Genomic DNA, 14,376 nt, shown 5'->3' with positions numbered 1-14,376 from the left:
TTACATAAATATTTAGGTATTTTTTCTGACTGGAAAACTGGCAGTGTTTTCAGTTGATATCATATGTTGTTTTCTTCTGATGCAGCTTGTTTCTGCAGTGTTTCCAGCAGGACATTGGCGATTATGTGTAGCCCATTTGGCCTGTTGGAGTTTAGCTTCCTGCCTTATGTTATAATGAACTGGATCTGCGTACCTGCCTTTGGGCTCAAAGTGTCTGTTTGAAGTGTTTATTGTACACAGTCCTCCTCTCACAGATGACAGGGTTAAGAGTGTCTCCCTCGGGGGGGAGAGTTTGTGATGATGAACATGCTATCTGGTTGGTTTTGTGGCGGATGTTGTCAAGAACAAGGTGCTGTAATGACATGTTTCGCTTCGGTACATTTACCTGCTATAATGATGAGCAGCTGTATCAACAGCAGCTGATTCAACAGGATGTGATCTCATGTTTACAGGCAAACACATTGATTCATTCTGTAAACTACTCATCTTTGTTTTCTGTTACATACGTTGACCTTGAATTACATGGCTGCTGTTCAGAGGTTTTAACATACCCAAATTTTAAACTTTGGACCAATACTAGAAGCTACTTACCTGCAAGTTCATAATTTAAAAAAATGTAGCAACCAGTTGACATTTCTGTCTGTAGCAGACAGCAAAGGATGCAACGTGCATCTTTATGAGGTGCTAAATCGTAGTTACGAAGCATCAGTGTTTGCCAACCTGTGAATGAAAACAGTCTGGTGTATCATGGCTGTGTCAGAGCTGTAGGTGTGATGGAGGGCAGAGCTGAAGGACACAGAGAACAGGATGAAGAGCTGCTTTGGCTGCATACAAACTAAATCCAGAAAACTAAATCAAAAACGCTCCTGTGCACAATTAAACTCAGTCTTCTAAGCAGAATTAAACCGATCAAATTTAGAGATGTGTTGTGTTTCTGATTGTTTCCCATAATGACAGAGTACACTGGTTAACAATAAATGCAAAGTTTTACTTAATTATCATATTATAAGGCAGGAATAATGTGTTTCTTAGAGTACCATCCTTACTTACATTGAACTACAGCTGTTGATGAGATGGTTTTAATAAATGATCGAATCCATCAGTATTTAGTCTTCTTTTTCCACAGACCGAACCAACTGCTGGGCCTGTTTGTCATTAAGAGTAGCTCTGAACTCCAACAGTGTTGAGAGAAATCTTTGATCAACATTTTCATAAAGCTGAGTCTGCAGCAGTTTTGAATGGTGACTCATTATCTGATGATATGTTGGGTCTTGTGCTGGCCTGCTGAGTGCTAACCTCGTTTTTCCCGCATTCAAACATAATTAATCTCTTTCACACAAACATAAAGGCCTTTTGATAGGACTGTCTGTAACTTATCTACAAACAAGCACTTGTGAATGTCACAAGGGATAAAGCAGTCACGCAGATAAGCTGTTTTTCAAGTGGCATAGATACTGTTAAAAACAACAGACACACCTTTTTTATATTTCTTACACATCTTAAGCTGAATAAGACATTGCTAGGAGTATCACTGGTAAATCATACTTTATTCAACATCATTTTCACCCTACAGAAAAAATATAAAACCATTAGAAATTACAATCCTTTTACCAAAAGCAAAAAAAAAACAGACCGTAAATGAGCACTCTATAAAGCCTTCACAGAGGCATCTTCGCTGCAACGGCCCCATGTTGGTCTCCAACACTTGGCCCTTTGCTGCGTGTCATCCCACTGTTTCCTCCATGTTCTCTCCCAGATTTTCACTGTCCTATCAAATAAAGGCAAAATGGCCAACAAGACAAACGTTAAAAAAATGATCAACAAACAGAATAGAAAACTGGCCCTGAAGGAATAACCTGCTGTGAATGATTAACTGATCAAAAGCTTTGCATGTGTAAGATTATGTGTGTAAAAGGGTAAGTAAAACATGTATTATAAAGGCACTTGAAGTGGTAATGTTAGAAAGGCTCTATATGAATGAAGTTACTGTTTTTTTAATCTTTTATATTATTTCAAGGTAGAAAAAAGCTTAAGTTGTTTACAGCACATTTTTATCCAGGCAGGTAAAGTTCATCAAAATGCTGTAATTTGATATTTACAGCAGATGTCTGAAACAGTGCCTTGGAGGTTAAAGACTTCAGCTTTTGTACAAAGATAAGAGTCAACCCAAAGTATGTACTCATCACCTCCCAACATGATTGTAAAAGATATGCTGATCACTGGTTTTAATCTGAATAAAATTGACTGACTGGCTGACTGACAGCACTCTGGAGCATACGAAGATAACAAGCTTATTTCTAAACCTTAAAGGAACGATGTTCAATAATGAGGTTAACTCATTTACTCAGTGCACACACAACAAGGAAAAAGACGATAAAGACCAAAAAAAGCAGAAACATTAAGCATTGGTTGTCATCTGGGTGATGTGGGGTGTGGTTAATGCCTGATCTTGTGTTCCAAGACAACTCATGTGTTCCAAGACGACTAATGTTACTGTTTCCTGTTCTTCCACTTTGTAGCTGAGCTCTGTAGACGTTTCTCTGCCTCACAATACTCAAAAACAGTCCAAGGCAGGCAAGTCTACCCCATGTGTTTATGATGCTGGACACATCAGCATTACTTCCAAAGCGATTGTGGAGACTCAACAGGGTCTGGTAGTTTCCTCCCATAGAAAATTCTCTGATCTGTCTTAAAAGGTTAGTTGTGATGTGGTAGGTACAATTTGGATCATATTCTGTCCCATAGATGTCTGAATTTCCATAATGCTGTGTGATGTACACTTGGTTGATCCATTGATTCCGGACACTAAATATGATCCTGTCCCTGTTTCCTTCGTTCGACAAAGTTGGGGGATTGACAACATAATCTGGAAGTGGCCTCAGTATGTTGTCTTTGAGATTTCCAACAGTGTAGTACTTGTATCCTCGAGGCAGGTCCAACATATTCTCAAAGTTGCCAAAATGATGTGCGCCATACTCATCATTGTCTGGGTCAAATGTCAGCCGTATTGAATTACCAACAATGTCAACTGTGTGGGCAAACCAGTAGAGCAGCACAAGACTGTGCTGGGGTACAGATCCTCCAAAGTCGATATTCTTCAAATCATCAATTGAATCGAGGACTTGCACAGCAGACACAGAGGTCAGAGCAAGGAGCAGAGCTACACAGCACCATGTGACTCTTCCTGCCATCTTCATCATCCTGTAGACATTTAAAAAGTTATCACTGTTACTAATCATCAGCTCCATACACATCAAATCCATGTGCTTTACAGTAGTCATTTTTATTTCATGATTTGTTCATTCTGAACTTAAAAAGATATTGAAATATTAGAAACTCTCAGTCTTGAAAATAATACATCTATTATGATAACTGTTACTTTGCAATGTGTCTACAACATTTGTAATTTGGGGGAGGATCGAACAAATCACCTAAGAGGAGTTTGTTTCAAAAGTGGATTAAAAAGGGCATTATTTTAAGAATGAAGTCAAATTGGCAGACTTAAGTAATAAGAGCCTTTCACAATCTTGACATTGTGAACATTTGTAGTAGTTTTGGGGCACATCACAACGGCCAAATTTCCAATTTACCAAGACAAAGAAATGAGGAAACAAAAATCCTTGTACATTCGGTGCTCTGATCCTAAAAATAGAATGAAGAAGTTACAAACGACCCCGTATCTACCTCCCAGTGATTATATCACATGTTTGTTGAAAATAAAGTTTGAAAGACTTAAGGCTCTACACAATTAACACCCCAATACAAAAACTAAATAAACCTTTTATGAACCTGGTCAATCTTCAATTGGCTGACTCAGGGATTTCCGGCTTTAATAGTTTGCTTAATCTGCCCCTGCTTAAAATCTCCAATCAAAATACATTTTTAATAAAAAAGCTAAATTAAAGTAATTATAATAATAACTATTGTTACAAGTATTTCAAAAAGCCAAATATGTCCCCGTGTCAGTAGCAGGGAAATAAAATTCACCCAGCAGTCACTGTATGTCCTCTTTTCTTTATTTATTGCAGAAACACCGTCTCAGTATTTCCTCTTTTCTCTATCTACTCTAAATGTTTCTTAGAACTTCTTAAACAGAATAAAGTTTGTGCTTCATTTGAGCTGCAGGTTTGAACCGTTCAAGAAACCATCGTAGAGTACAGACTAGTATGACGTTTCAAGGGATTTTTAATGCCTCTGTGTTAGAAATGGAAGACGGTCTGCATTCTGTGGAATTATTTTATTATATATTGAATATGAAGCTTAATCAGTTTACCTGAACATCCTCCAAATGTACAACTATTTTGTATGAAATTTGACCTATTTTTTTTCTACAAACAAATAGTTGTAGTAACAGTAGGGAAAAAGTCAAAGAAGCTCGAGTCAGTTGCTGTAAATCATGTATGTGAATTAGTTTCCTGGTGAATCAAAAACTGTCAATCAGTAAAAAAGAGAGCTCACCTGCGCTGGTCGGCTGCCGAGGGACGTCTGCTCTCTGTGTTTGTGTGACTGCAAACAAAACTCCCTTAGTTACAGTTTCTCTGGAAATGAAATTGAGGTGTGTCTGGCGGTTACCAGAAGTTTGAATGAAACTTAATCTTGAACTTTGAAACACTTGAAGTAGTACTCCCTTCAGGTGAAAGTGATTGCCTGCATTGTGCTGGTAGAAATGCAAAAAGTGATTTCTTTTTTTACATTTATTCAATGAGTAATTCTTCAAAGGGAGGAGGAAATCTGTGCATCATCTGGGTCTGAGTCTTCTCATAATGGGCTGGTTAAGGATGGAAACAAGCCAGTGCAGGTCCAGATTTTACTATTAGTTTTTACTCCAGACTGAGGAGCTACTGGTTGTAGTATAGACCTGCATGATATGTAAAAAAGTCACAGCCTGTAGTGAATGAATGTGTGCGACAGATTGGCTGTTCAGTAGTGTTGCATGGCACTACATTATTGTATGAATGTGTGTGAGCGGTTAGAAGCCAGGAAAGGCTCCTCAAAAATGCAGTCTATGTACTTTTTAATCATTGAAGATTTTTTATTTAAAGGACAAGGGTCAATAGCAAAAATGTCTAAGTGGTGTAACCGTTGAAACTTCGTACCAAAGAATTAAACTTTTCATATAACACCCTTATGAACTTGTCTGGCATAATCTTACAATAGAACTGTTCAATAATAAATAAAAGTAATGGAACATCATTGTTCTTCTTAATATTATAGTTATTTTAGGGAAATCGTGTCACCCAGTCAAGTACCAAATTGTCAACATGGTGTAACCACCATCGAAGGAGCCATTTTGTTAATATATTCATCATATCATGTGACAAGAAATTATATCACAAAGAAGAACCCCTGATGGTCCTAACTACTGCACGCCATGTTTAGCAACTTTCTTTAAAACATGAGATAATTTGACATTTTAAGGGCGGGGCCAGTATGTCAAATGGTATGACCTCAGAAAAACATTAACAATTTATGATAATTATAAAAATTTGTATTCACTTCGAAAATTAGATTTGAAATGTTCACACCAGGAAATGTGCTTACATAGTTCTCAATGATAATGCCTGTCAAATTTGATTTGAAGTGGAAATGTCAAATGGTGTAACTGGTTACACTATTATACTTTTATGACAAGCCTTTCTGTTAGAGGCCACTTTTGTCAAATATCAGTATTTTTTATGTTGATTAAAGTGGTTATTCATCCACAGCCTTATTATCAAAGGTCTCGGACAAAATGCCCTGGCATTTTATAAATGTTTAGCTTCAAATTGCATATTTGTGTTCCATGTACGTACATTTATAAAGGTGCACTATGTAGTTTTGGTAGAGAAATGTGAAAGTTGGAGAAATTTACAAATTATGTGGTATATGTCCATCATAACTCTAAACACAAACTGTCCTCAGATGAAAATTTGGTCCCTGTAACGATAAATAAAATACTACTGGGGAAGTTATGGTGGCCCGCAACAGTGAAAGCGTAACTCTCCTGGTAGCTTTATATCTCCAAATAGTGTTCCAGGGACCCATTTTTTTACTTTGAATAAAGTTTGTGTATTCAGTTCAGAAAATATATCAAAGAATTGTTTCACTTCTCCAACTTTCAAATTTCACAACCAAATCTACATAGTGCACCTTTAAACATGTATGATCTAATATATGTATGCTGTAATATTGGCACCAGTAGTTGCATTTTAGATGTGTGTGCTTTCAGGGGCCATGTGGTAGGTAGTATCAGCATGTCACTACCTGGAGCTTGCTTGCCAAAGTCTGGTACTATAGAAGGTAGGGGTGTAACGGTACACAAAAATTTTGGTTCGGTACGGTTTCAAGTTTTGAAGCTTCGTTTCGGTACAGTAAAGGGACCTGATGCAACACTTTTTTTTTTTTTCTTTATTAGGAATATTTAGAATTTCCCTTTTACACATTGGGCAGCATTGACAGTTCAGACTTGTACACCTGCTCAGGTTACTTTTTATTAACATTTTAAATTAAACATTGTAAAAAAATTATAATAATAAACTTATGCTGCATCCTTCAACCAAAAGAGTCTCCAATAAATAAAAGATATGAATGAAATAAAATATTTTAGAATGAAATGGAGTAATTAATATAGCCTATATGTAAAAATATTTCTTTTAAATTACACTGACACCTTTTAGTTTATGAAGGCAACAGTTTTTTGAATGCCCTTTGAGCACATAATAAACCTAATCACATTTGAGACAGTATAGTTTCATTGCAGAACTATTACTATTTCCCTCTGTTGAAATAAGAACTTCTATGGCATTTGTTATGGCTTTGGCCCGTTCAGAATTACTATCAAAAGGATGTCTGTTGGGGTGGGAGGGTGTTCATTCTATAATGCTACAGGTTATACTCCCACACAGACGTGTCTCCCCTTTCACGCAGCAGCGCTGTTGGAGCGGGATCATCACTGAAAATGAAAACAAAACTTAAGAGCAAGTTTGTAAAAAGAACTCCATTCCGGTTATATGCAACTTTCCAAACCGACAGGGCTCGAGGAACTAGTAATCTGCACAGTTTGCACAGTTTATGTTTGAACTTTTTTACAAGTTACTAACTAAAAGCTCTGTCCCATACCAGCGGCCGCAGCCTTCCTTCACACTGAGGTGTGCCTCCGCTTTGCGGTCCGTGTGGGAACACAGATTAAAGAACTTCTGTTCTGCGCATACTCGGATCGTGCGGACCAGACTGAAGGCCCTGTACCGAAACGGTCCGGTCCGAGTACGTGTACCTTTACACCCCTAATAGAAGGTGGCAATGCTGTTTGTGCTGTGATGGCCATGATGTAAAGAAGGAGAGATGTAAAGTGTTGCCTGTGGGTATGTTATCCTTTGATTAGGGCAAAAGTACCTTGAGTTTATTCCAAATACTGAAGAAATTAATTTTGGTCAGATGTTGTAATTTACTTAAGATATGAATTAAATAAGGATGCACCGATCCTGACTAAGACAGCTAGATCAGGTATCAGTAACAATTTGCCGATCTGAGACCCATCCAAAAGGCCGATCTATTTACTTAAGTTTTATGCTATTGTGTGTTTAAGACAAATGTGCTAACAACAATTTCTTCAAGAAACAATGGCCTTTGACTGTAAAAGCAGCATGGTCAGTTGGTGTAACTGGTTTGCGTCAATTGGTGTAACCAGTATTATTACATATATTACATTATAGTACAGGACAATTAAAGTTGAATAAAAGTAGTCCTTTATTGCAGTGAAATAACATGTTTTTTAACAATTTTTACATAATTTACCAAAAATTAATTAGAAAACAGGTGTTTTCATCTTTGTGCCCCGCTCAGTATTGGAAAAAAGGCATAACTTATAAATTTAGGGATAATCCTAATAAAATCTATTTTCTTGTGCTATTTTAAAATGAAGTAATTACAATCATGAGTACACTTACATATACTCGTATAAAATATTCTTAATTTTTCAGTGGTTACACCACTTGACATTTTTAGGTCCATTTAGTCTTACCTTTTGAAAAAAAAAGTTTAAATCTCATTTTTAAAAAACACAAAACCAACGTGAATACAAATCTCACATTTTAATTAATGATGCATGCTTTCAAATTGTGTTTTTTTTAATTGGTCATCTGAACAACCCTTATTTGTCACTGACCCACAAACAAACCATATCATCACTTTGTTACAAATGATCCTGGCCTGTGATACGTTGCACATAGTAAAGAAACATTTAGCAGCGACAGTCATTCAAACAGTTCATAACAGCAAGAAAGCGACCCCATGAACTCTCTAAGTTCTCACCTACATCATTGATTCTAGCCAACATTTGTTCATAAGACAATATTTCTAACATAGATTCTATCCCTGTTATAAAATATGAAGAAGACGTTCTTTTCCATTATCTGAGGATTACTTAGGAAGCCATGACAACCCCTTCCTTTATCACTCCAGAGTTATGTTTTTATATTTGGCATTTCTGTCTTGTCTTCAAGCCCATCCTGTGGAGCCTAGAAGGAGTAGAATCATAACATTATATTATCTTGTACTGAGTTAATATTTGACTACTTTATATGTTTCCTGGTATTTGATAGTACATTTAATCATTCCCTCATCACACCCTGGGTCCTTCTGTCAAATGATCCACCGAATGCTCCTCCTCAGTTATTATTTGTATTAAACATGGCCTCCCTGTGTGCTTTACAGTGTAATTCCAAGAACTCCATCACTGGATTCTTTCTCTGACAAAATTAGTCCTTAATGGTACATATATACTATTTTTGATCTATTGTAATTTCTCAGGACAGGAAAAATAACAGAAAAAGACATTAACAGCAAATGTATTCAGTGTCTGACATAAAAAACCTGTGGCCTTTGACCTCTGTGGCACTGATTCAATTAGAGATGCACTGGTTGCAGTTTCTTTGGCTGATTCTCATTTCTGATTTTCACAAGGCGTGACATGCTGGTATTCATTTTTTCAGTCACCTTTCGCTCAATCGGTGCACCTGTACAAACCCAATTAATGATAAAAAAGAATGATCACCTCCTGTCTTGGATAAGCAGGTTGTAGTGATCACTTATTCTAGTCTGAATAAAGTTCAGTGTCTGGCTTTATAGGACTTAAAGGTCCCACATTATGCTTTTTCTGGTTTTATATGCTCTTTAGTGTGTTTTCCAAGTGTCCTGTGCATGTTTAGGCACATCTATGTGCAAAAATTCAAAGTCCGCGGAAACGCGGCTTCTCCTACGTCCTCCTGTTAGCTGTAGCATTAGCTGCATGTAACGCTCGGTTTTAGCTCCCCTCGATAAAAATTTGTCAGTGCGTCATTGTCAGTGTGAGATCACTGATCTAAGCCCATTGGCTCGTTGTGGCAAGCCCTGCAGCTCATGTTGAAATTTCCGACAAGCGTGTTGAGCAACTGACCAATAACGACAGAGCGGATCGGCAGACCAATCAGAGCAGACTTGGCCCACGTGGGGTCTAACAGTGTGGGCTCAACAGAGCGTAGCTGAAGGACTCAGAGCGTAGAGGGAGCAAGGAGGAGCAGTACATGAAAACAGACACTTTTTTCGAACTTTAGCTATTGTGAACGTACAAAAGTAGGTACATAGATTAAATATACAAACCCCAAAAAGGGCAGAATATGGACTCTTTAAACCCCAAAGAGTCTCAGCTTCATGGAGCGTACAAAAATAAATCTGTTTCTTAACCGAATAAAACGTAGGCACCAATTACAATAACAATCACTACTAAAATGAAGACCGAAAAAATGATACACAACTTGCATCTGTGGTTGTTTTCGGGTTCTGAGGTGTAGTTATTGACTCGACCTCTGTTCTCATAGTTATTGACTTGACCTGTGTTCTCATAGTTATTGACTTGACCTCTGTTCTCATAGTTATTGACTGGACTGCTGTTCTCATTCGACTCATCATTGTTCCTGTTTTCTGGTCTTCTGCTTTGTTCCCGAAAGTCGATCTGTCTCTTCATCACAATACACAAAAACAGTCCGAGGCAGGCGAGGTCTCCCAATGTGTTTATGATGCTGTACACATCAGCATTACTTCCAAAGCGATTGCGGAGACTCAACAGGGTCTGGTAGTTTCCTCCCATAGAAAACTCTCTGATTTGTCTTAAGAGGTTCGTTGTGATCAGGTAGGTGTGAGCTGGATCATATTCTGTCCCATGGTCGTGATAACCACTGTAATGCTGTGTGAGATACACCTGGTCTATCCTATCTCCCCTGACTCTGATTATGATCCTGTCCATATTTCCTACCGCAAACGAAGTTGGAGGATGGACAACATAAGATGGAAGTCGAACTGACGTGCCTTGATTGAGATTTCCAATAGTGTAGTCGTGTTGTGCTCGAGGCAGTGGGTCCAACAAATTCTCATGGTTGTAATAAGGATGTGAGCTGTAATCTCCATTTCTTGGGTCAAATGTCAACCGTATTTCATTGTTATGATTGATGATAACTGTGTTGGCAAACCAGTAGAGCAGCACCAGACTGTGTTCAGGTACAGATGGTCCAAAGTCAAGTTTCTTTAAATTCTTGATTGAATTCAGCACTTGAACAGCTGACACACAGGTAAGAGCAAAGAGCAGAGTTACGCAACAACACTCGACACTTCCTGCCATCTTCATCATCCTGTGAAAACATTAGAAAAGTTATTTCAGTTATCATCCATTCTGTACATTTTAAATTCATGTGTTGACCAGACATGCATCAAATGATTAGCCTCAGGCAGTGGGGGGAGGGGGGCAAATCTCAATTCGTCACCTGACTTCAACAAATCAAAAGCAGTTTTTTGATTTATTTACTTTACAGTTTGTTTTTGTTTGATTTAACAGTTTATTTACTTTGAGTTTCAAATTGACACCATAACATATTTAATTTAGCCGACTTAAATATTAGAATTAGATATGATACTGTCCAGAGCATAAAGGCAATCTGCTGTAATGCAATCTATCAATGATTTAGCTTTATTTAATGTCTTTGAGGAGACATCAGCATGCAAGTGCAGTAAACAATCCGCAAGCTAATGTTTTTCAACTCCCACTTCAGCTAGTCAGACTGTAAAAGAAGGCATTTATCATTGTCAGGCGATGGATTGTGAGATTAGTGTTTGCCTTAAAAACAAACGTCAGTCCACATGTTTTGCTTGTTAATTTCATAACCAACTTCTTGATTGATATCTTTATTTCTAACGTAAATCAAATACGATTTGATTATTTACAAGAAAATATAAGAAAAACCTATTCAACAATTAAAATCTTAAAATTCAAAACAACCAAACTATGTGTTTAAAACAAGCAAAATTAGAAATTATAGACCTTTTTATACTTACCCATTATGGACTTCATAACAACTGAAACATACAAATGTTTTTAAATCCAAAATATCCCCCCAGTGACAATGACGAGGAAAACAAAGCATCCAGTTACAACAATGTTTCCTTTTGTTCTGTATCTATTTAAAATGTTTTACCGTTCTAACAGAATGTTTTCTGTTAAAGTTACAACCTTTATAAAATGTTAGATTTGTGTTTCACTGACATGAAAGAAAACCAAAAACTAGTAATCAGTCAATAATAAATGAGAGCTCACCTGTGCCGACCTGCTGCCGAGAGACGTCTGCTCTTTTTGTCTCTGTGACAAAAGTTAAACTCCCAAAGTTACGGCTTCTCTGGAAATGGAACTGAAAGAAAAAAAGACACTGCCCGGTGTAACAGGAAGTGTTGTAATACAGCTGATGTTTTATTGTCTTCTCAGAGAAAATAGTGCTCCCTTAAAGTGTTTGTCAGGATTAACAGGTAATGTGCTTGTAGAAATGCCAAGATTATTTCTGTCTGCAGTTAAGAGTGGAATGATTGTGAAGGAATGAGGAAACCTATGAGTCATCTGATAATTTTAATTGGCATGCAGATCAAGTTTTGACACTGGGTGAGGCACTACTAGTTGTTGAGAGTCTGGCTTATTAAGGATGTTACCAAGGATGTCTTTAGTCCACCAGGTCAAGTTTATGCTGACATATAAACCACTGATCACTTCCTCTTATGAATAAGATGTGCTGATCACTGATTCTAGTCTGAATGAAGTTGAACGACTGACTAAATTGGACTTAAACTCAAAAGACCCTCTGCCCTCTGTTGCTGAGGAAGAACATAAAAAGTAAACCAATGATGAAGAGGACAATAAGCAAACAGTCGCACAGGCACTGGTTGTTGTTTCTGGATTCAGAGGTGGGCTTAATGCCTGACACTCTGTTCCCAGTAGATACATGACTGTTACTACTTTCTGGTCTTCTGCTTTGTTCCTGAAAGTAGACATGTCCCTTCATCACAATACACAAAAACAGTCCAAGGCAGGCGAGGGTCCCCCATGTGTTTCTGATGGTGGACACATCAGCGTTGCTCCCAAACGGTTCCGAAGACTAATCAGAGACCTCTCATAGCAAACTCTCTGATCTGTCTTAAGAGGTCCTTACTGATCTGGTAGGTATGATTTGGATCATACCATGGCGTCACCCGGTTGTGAGTATTATCATAATGCTGTGTGATGTACACCTGGTCATACGGTACATATTTACTGTGTTTGATCTATTGTAATTTTCCAAGACAGGAAAAATAACAGAAAAAGACATTAACAGCAAATGTATTCAGTGTCTGACATACAAACCTGTGGCCTTTGACCTCTGTGGCACTGATTCAATTAGAGATGCACTGGTTGCAGTTTCTTTGGCTGATTCTCATTTCTGATTTTCACAAGGCGTGACATGCTGGTATTCATTTTTTCAGTCACCTGTCGCTCAGTCGGTGCACCTGTACAAACCCAATTAATGATAAAAAAGAATGATCACCTCCTGTCTTGGATAAGCAGGTAGTAGTGATCACTTATTCTAGTCTGAATAAAGTTCAGTGTCTGGCTTTATAGGACTTCAATCCCAAAGAGTCTCAGCTTTATGGAGCGTAAAAAAAAATCAAAAAAAATCTGTTTCTTAATCTTAACCGAATAAAAAGTACACACCAATTGCAATACAAATCACTATGAAAATGAGGACCGAAAAAATGATACAACACCACATGCATTTGTGGTTGTTTTCGGGTTCTGAGGTGTAGTTACTGCCTCGACCGCTGTTCTCATAGTTATTGACTCGACCTGTGTTCTCATAGTTATTGACTCGACCTGTGTTCTCATAGTTATTGACTGGACTGCTGTTCTCATTCGACTCATCATTGTTCCTGTTTTCTGGTCTTCTGCTTTGTTCCCGAAAGTAGATCTGTCTCTTCATCACAATACACAAAAACAGTCCGAGGCAGGCGAGGTCTCCCAATGTGTTTCTGATGCTGGACACATCAGCATTACTTCCAAAGCGATTGCGGAGACTCAACAGGGTCTGGTAGTTTCCTCCCATAGAAAACTCTCTGATCTGTCTTAAAAGGTTAGTTGTGATGTGGTAGGTATGATTTGGCTCATATTCAGTCCCATGGTTGTCTGAAATTACATAATGCTCTGTGATGTCCACTTGGTTGATCCTTTGATTCCAGACACTAAATATGATCCTGTCCCTGTTTTCTTCGTTCGGCAACGTTGGGGGATTGACAACATAATCCGGAAGTGGCCTCAGTATGTTGTCTTTGAGATTTCCAACAGTGTAGTACTTGTATCCTCGAGGCAGGTCCAACATATTCCCATAGTTGAAACTCTCAGTCTTGAAAATAAATAGTTGTAGTAACAGTAGGGAAAAAGTCAAAGAAGCTTGAGTCAGTTGCTGTAAATCATGTATGTGAATTAGTTTCCTGGTGAATCAAAAACTGTCAATCAGTTAAAAAAGAGAGCTCACCTGCGCTGATCGGCTGCAGAGGGACGTCTGCTCTCTGTTTGTGTGACTGCAAACAAAACTCCCTTAGTTACAATTTCTATGGAAATTAAATTGAGGTGTGTCTAGAGGTTAACAGCAGTTTGATAACAGTTTGAATGAAACTTAATCTTGAACTTTGAAACACTTGAAGTAGTACTCCCTTCAGGTGAAAGTGATTGCCTGCATTGTGCTGGTAGAAATGCAAAAAGCTGATTGTTTTTTTTTTTTTTACATTTATTCAATGAGTAATTCTAAAAAGGGAGGAGGAAATCTGTGCATCATCTGGGTCTGAGTCTTCTCATTATGGGCTGGTTAAGGATGGACACAAGCCAGTGCAGGTCCAGATTTTACTATTAGTTTTTACTCCAGACTGAGGAGCTACTGGTTGTAGTATAGACCTGCATGATATGTAAAAAAAGTCACAGCCTGTAGTGAATGAATGTGTGCGACAGATTGGCTGTTCAGTAGTGTTGCATGGCACTACATTATTGTATGAATGTGTGTGAGTGGTTAGAAGCCAGGA

At 37.9% G+C, this 14,376-nt stretch overlaps 2 protein-coding genes and 1 long non-coding RNA gene across 7 annotated transcripts in view; 1 reads left to right on the top strand and 2 right to left on the bottom strand.

The window, feature by feature from the left end:
* Positions 1–14,376, top strand: part of LOC110003401 (septin-9) — a 90,562-nt gene that overhangs the window by 39,147 nt on the left and 37,039 nt on the right. The window lies entirely within an intron of this gene.
* Positions 1,527–5,136, bottom strand: LOC109985868 (uncharacterized). The gene is made up of 2 exons (XR_002278040.3): positions 4,459–5,136; positions 1,527–3,201 (listed from the first exon to the last, which is right to left on the bottom strand). It is a non-coding gene; the product is annotated as an uncharacterized lncRNA (long non-coding RNA).
* Positions 8,051–13,866, bottom strand: LOC110003400 (uncharacterized). The gene is made up of 2 exons (XM_020658967.3): positions 13,836–13,866; positions 8,051–10,640 (listed from the first exon to the last, which is right to left on the bottom strand). The coding sequence occupies exon 2, from the start codon at positions 10,637–10,639 to the stop codon at positions 9,695–9,697; it is 945 nt and encodes a 314-aa protein (XP_020514623.2). The 5' UTR covers position 10,640; positions 13,836–13,866; the 3' UTR covers positions 8,051–9,694.

This window comes from Labrus bergylta, chromosome 16 (assembly GCF_963930695.1).
Source record: "Labrus bergylta chromosome 16, fLabBer1.1, whole genome shotgun sequence".
Taxonomy (NCBI): Eukaryota; Metazoa; Chordata; class Actinopteri; order Labriformes; family Labridae; genus Labrus; species Labrus bergylta.
The sequence above is the reverse complement of the archived record's forward strand: the minus strand, read 5'-3'. Positions and strand labels throughout refer to the sequence as shown.